Source organism: Schistocerca cancellata, chromosome 3 (genome assembly GCF_023864275.1).
Source record: "Schistocerca cancellata isolate TAMUIC-IGC-003103 chromosome 3, iqSchCanc2.1, whole genome shotgun sequence".
Lineage (NCBI taxonomy): Eukaryota > Metazoa > Arthropoda > Insecta > Orthoptera > Acrididae > Schistocerca > Schistocerca cancellata.
The window spans coordinates 180,979,818-180,995,573 of NC_064628.1; the positions used below are offsets into that span (position 1 = coordinate 180,979,818).

The following is a 15,756-nucleotide window of genomic DNA, read 5'->3' on the forward strand; positions in this document are numbered from 1 at the left end:
ACTGATTGGCAGTCGCAGACGGCAGGCGAGGAGAGTTCTTCCGATTTTATCGAGTTAAAACCTTGTGATGCTTATGTGCTCCAGCACCAGTGTCGAAATAGCACGCTGTAAAATACGCGTCGTGTGAGGAAACAGAGGCATCATGTCTTCGTTCCGAGAACTCAGTCAGAAAACTAGTGGCCTACGCAAACAGGCCTTCTTCATTCGAAGTTCCTGTAGCATTCCATATAGGTAAGCTATGTGGGAATGCAGGCTTTCTCGGCATATTTCAATGACGAAGTCTTTTCGGGTTGTCAGCCGAGTCAAGGCGTCGTTCTGCAGAATTTCTAAAAGTTTCCTAATTGTCATCTTCATGCGAAGTGCCAGTTTCATATCCGGTTCGTGTCTTTATAGACGCTGGACTGTAGGCTCATCTGCCTACTCTGCAACGGTTAGGCCAATCTAGTGACTCCACATGGGGTGTCGTGAATGGTGCTAGAGCCAATCGCGGACGGTGGTTTGTCGTGGCTCTGGAGGGGGGGGGGGGGGGGGCAGATCCGGCGTTCTGGATGGTCCTGGCTTTTCAGGGTCCTGGCGTCGCGCAGGCAGCTGAGGCTACATGTAGAACAGACAGAGGGTAGAATAGACGGACAGCACCAGGACGTGACCCCAGGACCCTCCAACACGCCCCCACCCACACCACCGGCCGCGCTGCCCTACCAACAGCAGCAACACCCCTTCCAGAACTGTGCGGTTGGTCCAGCCGCTGCAGACGAGACAGAGACTGAAAAGATATGAACTGGACAAGAGCAAGACACGCCTGAAGATGACGAGTGGTAAACATGTCGAAACGTTGGCGGAGAATGTCGATTTGACTCAGCTGGTAACCCGGGAAGACTTCACTATCGTAAATTTACCGAGAAAACCTGCGTTCCTAGATATTATGACAATCGTGGTAATAACAAGTGCAACAGAACAATGGCAGGCAGTCATTTACTTTAGAGCACGTCAGTACCAAATGGCGATCTGTGTGTCTTGGGCAACTCGCACTGTATATGGGAGTTGATTGGCAGCATGTCCATGTGGCATTGTGCAGGTTTGTTACGTAATAGACTTTTTGCAATTTTAGTAGATGGCCCTCTGTTTTTAAAGCCGTAGCATCCCATCTATTATCTGTTCCTCTCCCCCCGGATTGCCTTCTTTGCATGTTTACAACTCCCCTCGCCACATTTTATAATTTTACTATCCTATGCCGTTTAGATTATATGTTTTTAACTCCAACATATACCAATTTAAAATATTGACTGCAACTGTGAAAGCCGGCCGCTGTGGGCAAGCAGTTCTAAGCGCTTCAGTCCGGAACCGCGCTGCTGCTACGGTCGCAGGTTCGAATCCTGCCTCGCGCATGGATGTGTGTTTTATCCTTAGGTTAGTTAGGTTTAAGTAGTTCTAAGTCTAGGGGACTGATGACCTCAGATGTTAAGTCCCATAGAGCTTAGAGCCATTTGAGCAACTGTGAAACACAGTATCTGATATGTGGTATTGAGTAAATAAAACGGGTTCGGGTGCAACTTCTTAGGTAAATTTTACATATATTTACAATTATTTTCTTTTCTACTTATTCTAAAAAATATTCGTTTGTAAATATTAACATTTACTTTGTTTTAGATCTCAAGATGATCTTGAGTGATCGAAACATGTAATCTAATTACAAACGTACAACTGAGATGGAACAATAAATGAGAATTATTTTAAAGTGAGTTACATCGGTTAGGAATATTAACATTGCTCTTTTTGATTGGACGTACAGCCCATAATCGTCACACCATCATGCTAATTGTAACAGCTATAGCACTGCAGTACCACCAGCAGTGTGGAAGGGGTGAACGGGTGGTGAATGTACTGACGCAGCGCTTTCTTATCTGTGGCGTCATATTACAGCAGAGACAATTGCACACGTTGCTTTTCACCTTCCGTTTCAGATCATCCCCCGACTGCATAAGATATTTCCCAATAGGATCTGTGTGAAATGTGTTTAAATGTGAAATGTGTTGAAAATCTGTGGAAACTTTGTTTTAATAAGACAGTGTTACAAATACCGCAAGATTTTTTCAGAGACACGTTTTCCTTAAGGAATTGCTTTTACTTCTCAGAAAAGAAAGAAGTGAGTATTCAAAGTACTTGCCCATCTGAATATTATCGATTGACGAAAACTTTAAATTTATAAAAAGTAACGTACAAGTTACCCAAGGCAGCCAATACATTTTACCTCTACACAGTAACATCATTGACCAGAATATAGGAGAAATACCGCTATATCTCATCAGCCTGCCCGGTGCGAGGCTGGGCTGTGCAGTGCATGGCATGTGCAACTACGACCTTGACTGTGGCGTCCCGTAGTGGTACTGGTGTAGGCTGGTGCAAGCATGAGGAGGCGTGCAGAAGAGCGCCACGGGGGCGCGGCAGCGCTGCCTCGGCCACTCACCGGTGCAGGTGCCCATCCAGACGTCGATGGCCTTCACGTAGCTGACCTGCGGCAGCCCGCTCTGGATGCCTACAACATGCCGAGAGCACTGCTCTAGCGGAGCTGGACCACACACACGACCGCCGGCTGCAAAACATCAGTGTACCCCAGCACTACTCAACAGGAGACTGAACCACACTTAAAGCCTCTCAACAAATATGCAGAGGGTCAAATTTCTGTAATCACAGGATCGAATAGAAAGAATGGTGCATTCTCCGTCACAATGGATCATATCAGCAAACAGCAGGAGTGTCCCCCTCAAAAAATGTAGACTTTATCGACTTGTGTACGAATACATGGTATACTGGCGATATAAATCACTAACATTTTCTCGAACTTCCAGCTACGTCGAGTGATCAGATGTTCACATTATGAAGCGTTCTCCTGTGACATTGGTAAGAGATGACTGCCTGAAGCTTGCAGATTCTTCTCTTATAATGCAGTGCTATTGTCGCATGTGATCGCAGGGCTGTGATGTCACAGGAGCCTTGTCCATTGCCAAATATGGTAATATTTTCAATGCTTTTACATGGTAACACCGCTATATAAAGACAGAAGCAGCAAGCAAATGGAAGTCATCATTTGATAATGACTAAGGAGCACTCTTCTGAAAACTCGTAAATATTTAACTTCTTGACTGGGCTGGAAGATCGGGAAAATTAATTTCCCGTGTGGTATCATTAATTTTTAAATAACTATGAATCTCTACTGAAGATATACTGAAACACCTGCCTAATATCGTATAGGGCCCCCGCGAGCACGCAGAAGTGGCGAAACACAACGGCGCTAGGACTCGACTAATGTCTGAAGAATTACTGGAGGGAACTGACACCATGAGTCCAGCAAGGCTGTCCATACATCCGTAAGAGTTGGGGGTGGAGGAGTGGATATCTCTTCTAAAAAGCACGCTGCAAGGTATCCCAGATATGCTCAATAATGTCTGGGTAGTCTAGTGGCCAGCAGAAGCGTTTAAACTAAGAAGAGTGTTCCGGGAGTAGCTCTGTAGCAATTCTGGATGTATGGGGTGTCGCATGGTCCTGCTGGAATTTCCCAACTCAGTCGGAATGCACAATGGTTCAAAAATGGTTCAAATGGTTCTGAGCACTATGGGACTCAACATCTGTGGTCATCAGTCCCCTAGAACTTAGAACTACTTAAACCTAACTATCCAAAGGACATCACACACATCCATGCCCGAGGCAGGATTCGAACCTGCGACCGTAGCAGTCGCGGGGTTCCGGACTGAGCGCCTGAACCGAATGCACAATGGACATGAATGGATGAAGTTGATCGGACAGGATGCTTACGTACGTTTCAGCTGTCAGAGGTGTTTCTATACGTATCGAAGGTCCCATATCACTCTAGCTGCACACGCCCCACACCATTACACAGCCTCCACCAGCTTTAACCGTCCCATATTGACATGCAGGGTCCATGGATTGATGAGGTTTTCACCGTGCTCGTACACGTACATCCGCTCGATACAATTTGAAACGAGGCTCGTCCGATCAGGCAACATGTTACCAGTCATCAACAGTCCGATGTTGACGGGCCGTGGCGAGGCGTAAAGCTTTGCGTTGTGCAGTCATCACGGGTAACAAGAGGCGCCTTCGCCTCCGAAATTCCATATGGATGATGGTTCTTTGAATGGTTCACACGCTGACACTATTTGATTGCCCAGCATTTAAATCTGCAGTAATTAGGGGGAAGGATTGCACTTATGTCACGTTGGACGATTCCCTTCAGTCGTCGTTGGTCCCGTTCTTGTAGGATCCTTTTCCGGCCACAGCAATGTTGGAGATTTGATGTTCTACCGGATTCCTGATTTTCACCGGACACTCGTGAAATGGACGTATGGGAAATTCCCCGCTTTATCACTACCTCGGAGATGCTGTGTTCCGTCCCTCATGCGCCGACTATAACACCACCTTGATAACCTGCCAGTGTAAGAGCAGTACCCGATCTAACAACTGCGTCAGACACTTGCTGTGTTATATAGGCGTTGCCGACCGCAGCGTCGTATTCTGCCTGTTTACATATCTCTGTATTTGAATACACATGCCTATAGCAGTTTCTTTGGGCCCTCAGGGTAAACAGGTAGAAACGTACTCCACTCTCAGTGTTGTGGGTTTCACTAAACCTTCAGGGCTGTGACGTAATCCAACACGGAGCAAGCAGTGATAAAATTGCTCGAAGAGAGTTATCTATTAATTCTCTATAATACACACATTCCTGACCGGTGTATTTTCTCATGCGCCCACATATGGTGATAGCAGCCCGACAAGGTCATCATAATCCATTATGCCGGCCGCTGTGGCCGAGTGGTTCCAGGCGCTTCAGTCCGGAGCCGCGCTGCTGCTGCGGTCGCAGGTTCGAATCCTTCCTCGGGCATGGATGTGTGTGATGTCCTTAGGTTAGTCAGGTTTAAGTAGTTCTAAGTCTATGGGCCTGATGACCTCAGATGTTAAGTCTCATAGTGCTCAGAGCCATTTGAACCATAATCCATCATCAATAAATATTACCATCATAATCATCGTCATCGTTTCAGCGATTTCTTCTGAATCCCTACATTGTCCATTGTTTCTGAATGCTCTTCTCATTTCCTGCTATAAACGTGTAATTTTCCCCGTATTGAACATATTTCTAACCGATTTTATATTCTGGTGTCTCAATTTATCTAGGCGTGTGTGCTTCAATTGTGTTCTACGGCATTTAATTTTTATGGCTTGTTTATGACTACCGTCTTTCTGCCTTAATATCCACGTTTCACTGTCACATAAAATAGCTGGCACAGCTTCTGCCGTGTTTTCATCGGCGATGTTTTCAGTGTTGTTCTAATGGTTCCGCGCATTGTTGGCATCTTCGACATTCTTTATATCTCTATCGTAAGCGTACGAGGTATTACAGACTAAATAACTAAAAAGTTAAGCCTCTTTTAAGATTCTGTCATCCAAGCCATTGGTTGTTTGCCCTGGGATGAAATGGTTACTGATTTTGAAGCAGGTATTTTGAAGGTAAATCCTTCACTAACCTTAAGTATTACATAAATAGCTCTTTGAAAATTACGTTCTGTGTTTCGCATAACGGCTACGTCTTCAGCGTGTGCTAGCATATTCAGAGTGGTCCTTTGTAACATAATACCAGGTGGTACCTACTCTTTCCATCTCTGTAAGACATCGTCCAAAAATGTTAAAAAGCTTGGGTAATTATACATACCCTTGTCTTACTTTCTCATTAATAACTATATTTGTGCCACTGTAATCTGATAAATTGAGACTAAGTAGGTGTCCTCATATAAGCTTTTAGTACACCCTATTATGTGTTGAGGGAAGCACCGCTTAGCCACTGTATTCCTAAGTTCATGCCTGTCTACCTCATAGGAAACCTTCTCTACGTCTACATTTTGATTTGTTTTCTGTATTAACTGTTTGATGTTAAAAACATTGTCAATGGAAACTCTCCCGTTTCTAAAATCATTCTCTTCTTCCTGCAAGAGTGGCTCTGCTGTTGACTTTAACCGGGTGTTTAATACACCGGGGTACAGTTTGTACATTGAATGCTAACAGCTCTGTTGTATATAGTTTTACTTATTTCGTCTTTCTTTAGTATAGAAGAAACAGCTGCCGTTAATCATGTAGTCGGTACCCTAATTGTAAGCCAGCAGGTGTTTGATAAGTGAAGAAAGCGTAGTTTGTTGGAACGTCCCCTATTTGTCAAGAGTTCTCTATTTATGAACTCTGGCCTTGCTGATTTCGTATTCTTCTGGTTTCTTACTATAGCCCCCAACTCTCAAAAAATAGGTAACTGAATATTTTTGTAATTCTGCGATTCCATCATCAGTATTGGTACAAATGTCTGCCTCAGGGTGTTGGCTGGCATCTTATCACGATGTAATTTGATATGGTCATCTATCCACCTCATCTCCTACGTTTTCATAAGAAACGAAATAGTTCTAAACGTCTCGTTGATGTTTGTAACTGCGATAACTGTGATATTCACAGTACTGCAGTCCGACACAAAAATGTATAACTTGTGTTTGTACATGTGCCGTAATTCATTTCTATGGAAAAATTCACCGTTTACCGAAGAAGGGAATGGATACTAGTACATGTAATAAGACGTCCAGGAATAGCTGCATAGGAAATGGAAGTAAAATTGAGAAGAATTTTGGGGGTGGAAAAATGTTAGAATATTTATGTCGAAGGACGTATGATGCAATGTGCGGATAGAAAAGACTGCTGACAGGGGCTCCTGAAAGCCATAAACAAACGGAAATTATGTTTGTTATTACTTTAGATTGGAGTTTACAATAGGACCCTTGCAGATGGGTGTACTTATACCATATGATAGGTGACAACAGGGTGAGTGGCAAATATTAAAAGATTTTCGAAAGGAACAACGATATTACAGCACGAACGAACAAGAATAGAGAGAAGAAGAGGTGAGAAGCTAGCTACAAGACAGCCTGCGGCAGACAGCGAAAGAATGTCTGCCTAGGAGCATGAACTAACGAACTAGAGAGACAGGCCTAGACGACGACGTCTACCTGGAGAAGATCTTAAGTACCAGAGAGCGTAATTCAGAACAGTCTCTCTGCAGGCAGACACGGAAGGCAGTAGCGTGCTTTCTCTCTGAAGACTTCTCAATCGTTGTTAAGAGTGTTTTGCTATGGGTTTACGTGCAAGTTCCGTACTCCCCTTGGACATTGGTACATGAGTTCTGAATTCATATATTATCACATGTATCTGGGTATAACAACTTGATATAGAATGCATAATCATATAAAGATAAAAAGAGACTAAAATTATTAACTTAAAAGATACCGCGTTGCGACTGAAAACGCTTAGCGATCGGTAAAAAATGCTTAAGGAGTCGAAACTTAATTCAATTAGTGAGGTGCAAGATACTGCAAGCGCTCTATTAAAATTCACAGTAGAGTTAACACCATGTGAGGAGAAAGTGAGCCCCGTGTGGTTACCCGAGGACTGCGAGGAGACGGCGAGCAGCGTCGTGACGCCAAGCGTGGTGCGGCCCGGCACGGAGTCCACGTCCATCCAGAAGGAGACCCACGAGATGACGACGATGAGCATGGTGGGCAGGTAGCTCTGCACCAGGTGGTAGCCCACCGACCGCGACAGGTGGAACTCCGCCACCAGGCAGCTGTAGTTGCCTGCGCAGATCGGTCACCCAACTCACAACATAACAACATTACAGCCACATGTGTTTCGCCAGTCTGCAAGTATTATAGAAAATAATAAAGTCACTACCGAATCCGCAGGTTCCCAAATAAAATAGTCTCCCTCTCCACTCTCTCTCTCCCTCTCCCTCTCCCTCTCCCTCTCCCTCTCTCTCTCTATCTCTCTCTCTCTCTCTCTCTCTCTCTCTCTCTCTCTCTCTCTCTCTCTCACACACACACACACACACACACACACAGAAACACACACACTCTATATCGGTATGAGAGCAACAATACTCAGAAACTTTACACATAGGAAGCTACCCCAAAAGCTTAATGGAGTCCACTTGCTAATTATTCCAGAAATAGTAGTACCATTTTACTCAGATGGGTCGGAGTTGAAACAGTGTGATAACAATTATTGTTTTATTTCTTTCAACATTTTTCTTCAGTCTACGAGTAGTTGCTTTCCTTATAAACATCATTACGTTATTCGTTTACAGCAGGTGCTATGTATGCGAAAATGTTGAAGAAGAAGTTCATAAAACAGTAACACGTCTTTTTGCCAATCACAGTACTGCTCCAATGGAACAGTTCGAAAAAGAGTGAAGTGTTTCCGTATTTTTCAATACGATGAGTGATGATGGACATCACTAAATCTGAAGTACAGCATAATGATTAGTTGTTGTGACTTGTTGATAAAATAAACTAGTAATTCTAGTTTGGATATTAAAATGGGTTTCTTTATCCTTCATAAAATGATGAGTCATACTAATATTGTAAACACCAACGTTACTTATAAGTAAGTTCTTCTTTTCAGGATATTTTTGGTAACGTATGTATTTTCAACATCTCCACATTTATTTTAATGCTCTTACTCGTAACAGGGGCTCGAAACCTGTTACTGGGTACAAATACTTTTATCAGTTTCCTGTTACATAAAAAAATCATGCGTACACGACGAAAGAACCGCCAACTCATAAACAAATTCTACACGAATTATACACTTTCGTTTTATAAAACTCAGAAGAACCTGCTACAAGACAATAGTCACTCTATTTTGTACTCCCGAAACGAATCTGTCACTGATGTGTAGACTAGCTTTGATACAATAGTGCCAACCAATACAGAAATGGTGCCATATCTTACCATACTTGAGACGAAATCATCGTTCTTAGTTGCAGAGTAGAGGACCAGAGACTGTGCAGATTAATTGTAAATGTGAGCATCTGGCGACTTAGAATTCAATACAAACACGACAAATTACCTCCGAAAAAGTTACATCTGCTGGGTTATTGGATTATTTAATTCCGTCACTGACTGGATCTGAATAGCTCCTTCCATCACACACTCAAAACATTTCACAAGGCGTTGGTTGAGCCTTTCACACAGAAACATTATACGTGCACTGTCCAAGCTTCAGGTATGTTTCTTTACTGAGAGAGAAAATGTATCACAAACTTTCATATACCAAAGGGAAATAAGTTGTATCTGTCGATTTAAAATGTTCGGACATAGCATCTTATTTAGAGCATGGAGACGACCATTGACTGATATATCGCACGTCACTCCTGTCGATCGCAGTTACAATAGCAGTGCGCTTTCGTTTTGCAGCGGGCAGCAACTGGGTGGCTCTGCCGCACGTCAGTGGCCACGCTGTCTGCGAGCACGAAATAAACAAAGCTGAGCACTGCCCTGTACCTCGTCCGTGGACTGCTGTCTCTCCGGTTGCTTACTATGATTACGCTTACAAATGAGTCTGCCAAGATAACTCAACTCTCAACTTCACCGTCACACACCGAGATGGTCGATGGAATTCGTCGTGCATTGCGGTTCTGGGACGTTGACAATGGACTGCTGCACAAGTCGGTAACTTATAAGCCCGAATCGAAATTTGAGATGTAATTATATGATATACATTCAGTTAATAAAGTGCGCATGTCTGGAAATCAGTAATAAGGATATGCATGTCGAAAATCATATAGGTGACTAGCCGGTTCCTGCGACGTTGTGCGACGTCAGTTTTTCACTGTATCAGAACGCATGACGTGAGACGATTAGGTGGGATACAGTTCAAATTTTACTACTTTCTACTCCACCGAACTAAAACCATAGAATTAGTAATTGCAGCTATTATAGAAGAGGAAAGGAATTATGATAATGTAAAAAGACACACCGTTGGGTGGCTTGCGGAGTATAGATGTAGATGTAGAATGCTACATCCATCCCGCTCACCCTGCAACAAGGGCAGAAAATGAAAAACATTAACAGAACTCAAGTACGAAGACATAAGGACGAACGCAAAGCCGAGATAGTTTCAAAAACGCAGGTACACTGCCACGTGACTCATGTGCAGAACGCCAGTTTCACACACAATTTTTGGAGTACTGCAAATGTACAACGAAAATCATCTCTTAAGGCAAATAACAAATGGGATTACCTTAACTAAAGGCAAGTTGAAGCCTTGTATTTGAGGCACCAGTCGACAGTGTGACGGCCGTGCTGCCGGTTCAGATAGTGGATGACACGTGGATTACAGTCCCCATAAAGTGCCACAGCTACACATGTTTATCTAAAGCTTGAACAATGTGCGCAAGAGGATTCACTTCAGGCTCAAAGTACATAAGAATTCTATTCATACACGCCGCATCATACGGGACATCGAATGACACATTAGAACACGAAGTGTACCGAAAGAAAACGCACAAAGACAGGTATTGGTGAAGCGGAATTTCAGTATCATCTCGTGCCGAGGAACTCAGCTATGTACTGGCTGACTCCTCGTACGCTGTATATAAGCGACGCTCACAATATAAAACATAGACTAAAAGGCTAAAGACAGCTTTCTTAGCTGTTGACTATAGCGTCTAATTGGTACGAAGAACTTTGACAACCGAAATTAATTCACCAAAGAGTGTGCAGTAAATAGGTCAGAATTTTAGTCAAGAACGTTTACTATCCAATGAATCCGCAGCGTTGAAAATATCTCTAAGAAACATTATGTAATAAAGTACAGATTGCTGCTATAAGAGTTAAGACATTTTTGTGAACGGTACTTTTCGGCTAGATTGCCATCTTCAGACATGTTCATGTACGATTCTCGTAACTTTAATAACTCGACGTTTTATCGTCGGATCTGATAGACTGACAGCATCTTAGCCCAGTTGTCACATGGGGTGAGGATGACCTCAAATGGTTAAGTGATTTTATGTTTTACACCAAATGATGAAGCTTTAAAGTCTTCCGAAACCGGCGGTGTACACAATAAAGGACTTCAGGTTAAACAACTGTGGTGGTTTCTTCATTTTACAAAATGGACGTATACACTTTCGACTGTCCCATAATCAGAACTCTTGGTGTATCAAGCGTGGTGAGCTGTTGCGTTCTGGTGTTTTTCTATATTCGTCCACCCACTGTAGATTCGTTAAATCAACATATGGATGTAACGAATCAGTCAGAGTAACGCGAGTGAAGATAAAGATTAAAAAAAAACTGAGACATTCAAACGAATTGCTGCTGTTATCATATGGTTATTAAAGATGTAGTTGAGATAGAATTAGCAATGACCTTATCAATAAAGACGGAGGTCTTTGCCCAAATTCCGTTTGGAAGCCTGCCTTCTCCCTGGTGAAACAACTGAAGGACAGAGTTCACCTTGCTTGCTCACCCACTGGCAATTAATGTTCAGTGTAAATAACTTCTGATGTTGGTCATCTTTAGTTGTGTGGTGGCGCTAGCTGTTTCGGCTTGTATGTTCTCTCGCTGCATATCCCCTGCGTCCTGATGCTTTAAATAGCTTTGCTCGGCGCTCTCTCGTAGCATTCCTACCTTGAAAATGACGGAGTGCGCATCTGTAGTAATATCGGTGTTGTCGAGGACGTCATCCGGCTACAGTCCCGTAATTTATTTGACCATTTTATACGTCGGGAGAAAATGAAGTTTCATGTGGTTCAGTCGTATCTGTTTTAATAGTATTCCCGTCTACGGGCTAATGGTAACAAATAGACAGATGGGTTGAGAATGGGCTTCGTTTCTATTCCATCCCTCTCCTTGACTCTCCCTCATTTACAGACAAAACTTCCCTCTACCTTCCTCTCTCTCTCTCTCTCTCTCTCTCTCTCTCTCTCTCTCTCTCTCTATCTGTTAGTCGCGCTGAAGCTGTCAGCTGCTGATATCTTCTAGTAAACATTCAAGCAACATGTCACTTAAATGACAGTCCTTTTCTAATTGGCTTTCTCATTACGCATTTGCCCAAAAGTACAGGAGCAGCTGTGTTGCTTGAGTCATTATCTCAAAAATGGTTCCTTACCATGGGGAAATTCATGGTTTCATTCTTTTACCTCCTGAGAAATCTCGAAGAGAACCTTAGGATGTATGCAAATGGCAACCTACTACTTGCTTAGCTATGTCCTAAAAGCTGAGATTCATAGATTTGCATATGATGAAAAATTTCGAATTTACAGTATTCTTTCTCTACCTATTGCTAACCTCAATCATTATTGCATATAAAACTTCAGCGCTCAATTTGTTCCAGTGTGTTCTTGAAGCTTTTTACCCCTACTCAGCACCCTGTGTGATTAGGAGATATTGCTTCCACACTAACCGCAATTCTTTCTGTCAACTTTCAATAAGAACTTTACAAAGAGTGCTTGAGGGTTCGCGCAGTCAGTAGGTTGTAGGGAACTGTTTACTACAGACGATGATGTTCAGCACCCCGACACCTACCGAGGTATCAACAGATTAGCGAAATTAACAATTTTTAATATGAACTGCACTATCTTCAGGCAGCCTGTTGTACGAAGAGGTGTAGCGAAATGTAACTGAAACAATATCTATAAAATTTACTTAAAAGCGCCTCATTTTTCGGTGTCAGGAATTGTGTCGGCAAAGTATGTCATCCTAAATCCCTACAGCCAATATTTCGCAGTGTCTGCTAGATTCACGACCTGGTTGAGCTCCCCAATAATGCTATCGCTCCTTACCACATTATAGATATTACGGATGTCAGAGCGGTTTTGTGAACGTAGGTAAAATGACGAATATTATAAGCTCATGTGTATCGGAGATCGGATAGGACATCACAAAGGATTAGTAGAAGTCGAACGTTTCATGAGCAGTGGACAGCTAAAAATAGTTTAGAATTCCCGGAGCTCACTCGGCCCACGTGATGCAGCAACAGAGAATAAGTGAAATCGTATAAATAGGATACTAACAGCACAACAGAAATGATGAGTCCCGTTATGATTTCCATCGATCAAAATATAAAACACTATATCTGTTTAAAAGGAGGAAACTACTCAATATCCTGGTTAAAATATATGAGTATACTGCCGTTCTGCATCGATGACTGTCTGCAGCAAAAAATTGCCAAAAGCAAGTTTCGATTTGAACTCATTTCCTGTCACCGGCTTTTCTGTTAACAATAATAATAATACAATAAAGAAGAAGAAGAAGAAGAAGAAGAAGAAGAAAAATAATTTCTTAGAACACTTCTTTGATGTGTTATATTTATTCACTTAATTGTCACGCCCCATCCCCACTTGTAATGTAACCTATTGTGGCTACTTTACACTAATTTATCATTAAGTTCTCATGTGATGCACCATTTATCCAAACATGTAAAGGCAGTAGTACCCTTGGCTTATACACTTGAGGAGCACAACACGTTTCTTGTTGTACCTTGTTTCATTACATTTGAACATTTTATTAATTTTATTGTATAGTAGTTCCGTCATGTACATCCTTTACAAGCTTTTTGTAAATAGGTGAACTAGATTTTTACATGTAATTTAATTTACTCATTGTATATTTATACTTCCCAGAATTTCATAACCTCCATTTACGTGGCATGTTTTAGGCTTATTTTCAGTCTATCTTCTATCAGATATAACAGTTTTAAGTTGTGAACCCAAATCCTCTGTTGTTTGTGCACTCATATTTAGGGTTTTATACATTTCAAGATATTTTTTTGTCTGTAAGTTTTCTTTTCACCTCATCGTCCTCCTTCTTAATTTTATCGCTCCTTCCCCACCCCTCTCCTTTAGTCTCATAGTTATTAGTTAATATATATTGGTACTTGAATCACCTTTTATGAATTTAGTAGTATTTATTGTCCATTGTATAAATTTTGTCACACACAGTGCTAAAATGTAGGCACAATACCATATGATTGTAGAAACGATCAAAATTGTCAAGTATCTGTCTTAATAAATCTTTCTCTCTAAATAGAATCATGTTATATAAATACCAGAATATTCCTGTATTCTTCTGAAAATTTTTAAAATTACCTACTTAATAGCAAGGTCTACTACGTATTTTTGACAGAGCTTTATTAAACTACATTGCCGTATATATTCATGCGCTTACGGAATTTCTGATACTGTATATTCTTCTTGCCTGTTCTGTGTGATACTTGTGTTCACTCTAGCTCCTACACAGTATATGATGAAATGTTATTAGGTTTCCTGTGCACAGTCACTTTGTTAGCATATCATATTCACTACATATAGCATGTGACCTACGTTTCTTGTTACGTACTGCTTTTCTAGATGTATTTATCATGTTTTGGTTTTAAGATTCTTAAAAAAGGACCCTTGTCATGAAATACAAGCTACATACTACCCTTACACCTGTTCATTTAAGAAATTTTTAATGAGTTCTAACTTTTAATGTGTCTGTTCGTACATGTTAACTACTTCTTTGTGCGTGGATGGCAATATTCTCGTGTCACGGTTGAAGCAAAATGTTCAGATCTGTATTCTTTTCATTGATGGATTATTTTACATTTAACTGTTATTCACTGGTTTTTAACGCTATGGTCTGTTTCCTGAGATCTACATTTGCTATTACAAATCACAACCGTATTATTTCGTTACATGTATGAGTTTCTGTTACGATTCAGCAGGGGAGATGAAGGGGGTTACAGGGATATCATGCAGCCACACGCTACCATAACATTGGCAAATCCATAAATTAACATGCCGAGCCGATCCTTTGAAAATACGGACTAAAGGTCAAAAATATGAAAGGAAGCAACAAGCTGGTTGCAAACCGCTGCATTTCAGTACAAGCTTTATGCATTGCAGTATGACGCCACATAACAATGAAGTGATATATTTCTTGAGTGCACTGGGATAATACGGAGGAATGGAATGACTAGTGGAAAATAGGAGGAGATCAGTTTGGGTTCTGGAGAAATCGAACACAAAGGAAGGAATAGTTACACAACCACTTTGAATAAACTCTGAAGTAAGCCAAACCTAAATTAAAAGAAACCGTATATTTTTTATAAAATTCAGTGAAAGGATCCATAAAATATATCGAGGGGAAGGTTCTATACAACTGATACAGGAAACAGAATGCAGTTATGAGCGTAAAAAGACGTGAAAAGACGGAAGAATTTTCAATATGTAAATCGAGGAAGCAGTAAAATAAAGCAAAGATGTATTTGGAAAAGAAATTATAGTTCAGTGAAATAAATGAAAGTTTTCTGATGACAGTAATTCTGCAAGAGTGGGTGGAGGACTCGAAGATCAATAGAAATAGGTAGGTTCTTGGACGGGTGGTATAAGATGAACATCAGCAAAAGTAAAAGAAGGGCAATGGACCGAACTGCAATTATATCAGGCGAAGCCGAATGAATAAGATTAGAAAACTAGGTACTAAAAGTAAAAAATGAGCTTTCTCTTCTTGCAGAATAATAACGAACAACAGTCGAGATACAAAAGATAGTGAAAGCAGACTTTTCTGAAGAAGTAAATATTTGAACATGTAATAGAAAAGTGTAGGCCTGCTTTCTGAAAGTATTTGTCTGGAGGGTAGCCTTGTACCAAGTGATACTAGAGCTATACCCAACATATTCAGGAAGAAAACGTAAGTTTTACAAAGGTGATTGTGCACTTGAGTGCTGACCATTAGTTGGGTAGATCTTATAACTAATGAAGGGGTACTAAGTCACACTGAGGAGAAAGGAAATATATGAAACCACCTGAGAAAAAGTAGGAATCGGCTAACTGAACACATATCTGAGGCAACAAGGGATAGTCAATTTAGTTATGGAGAACAGTGTGAATGGTAG

At 41.4% G+C, this 15,756-nt stretch overlaps 1 protein-coding gene across 1 annotated transcript in view; it reads right to left on the minus strand.

Moving 5' to 3' along the window:
• The window catches only part of LOC126176187 (glycine receptor subunit alpha-3-like), a 701,283-nt gene that overhangs the window by 103,534 nt on the left and 581,993 nt on the right, over positions 1-15,756 (minus strand). The window contains exons 8-9 of the mRNA XM_049923329.1: positions 7,482-7,673; positions 2,465-2,533 (exon numbers count right to left, since the gene is read on the minus strand). Of these exons, the coding sequence (XP_049779286.1) occupies positions 2,465-2,533; positions 7,482-7,673 (261 nt within the window). The remainder of the gene's footprint in view (positions 1-2,464; positions 2,534-7,481; positions 7,674-15,756) is intronic.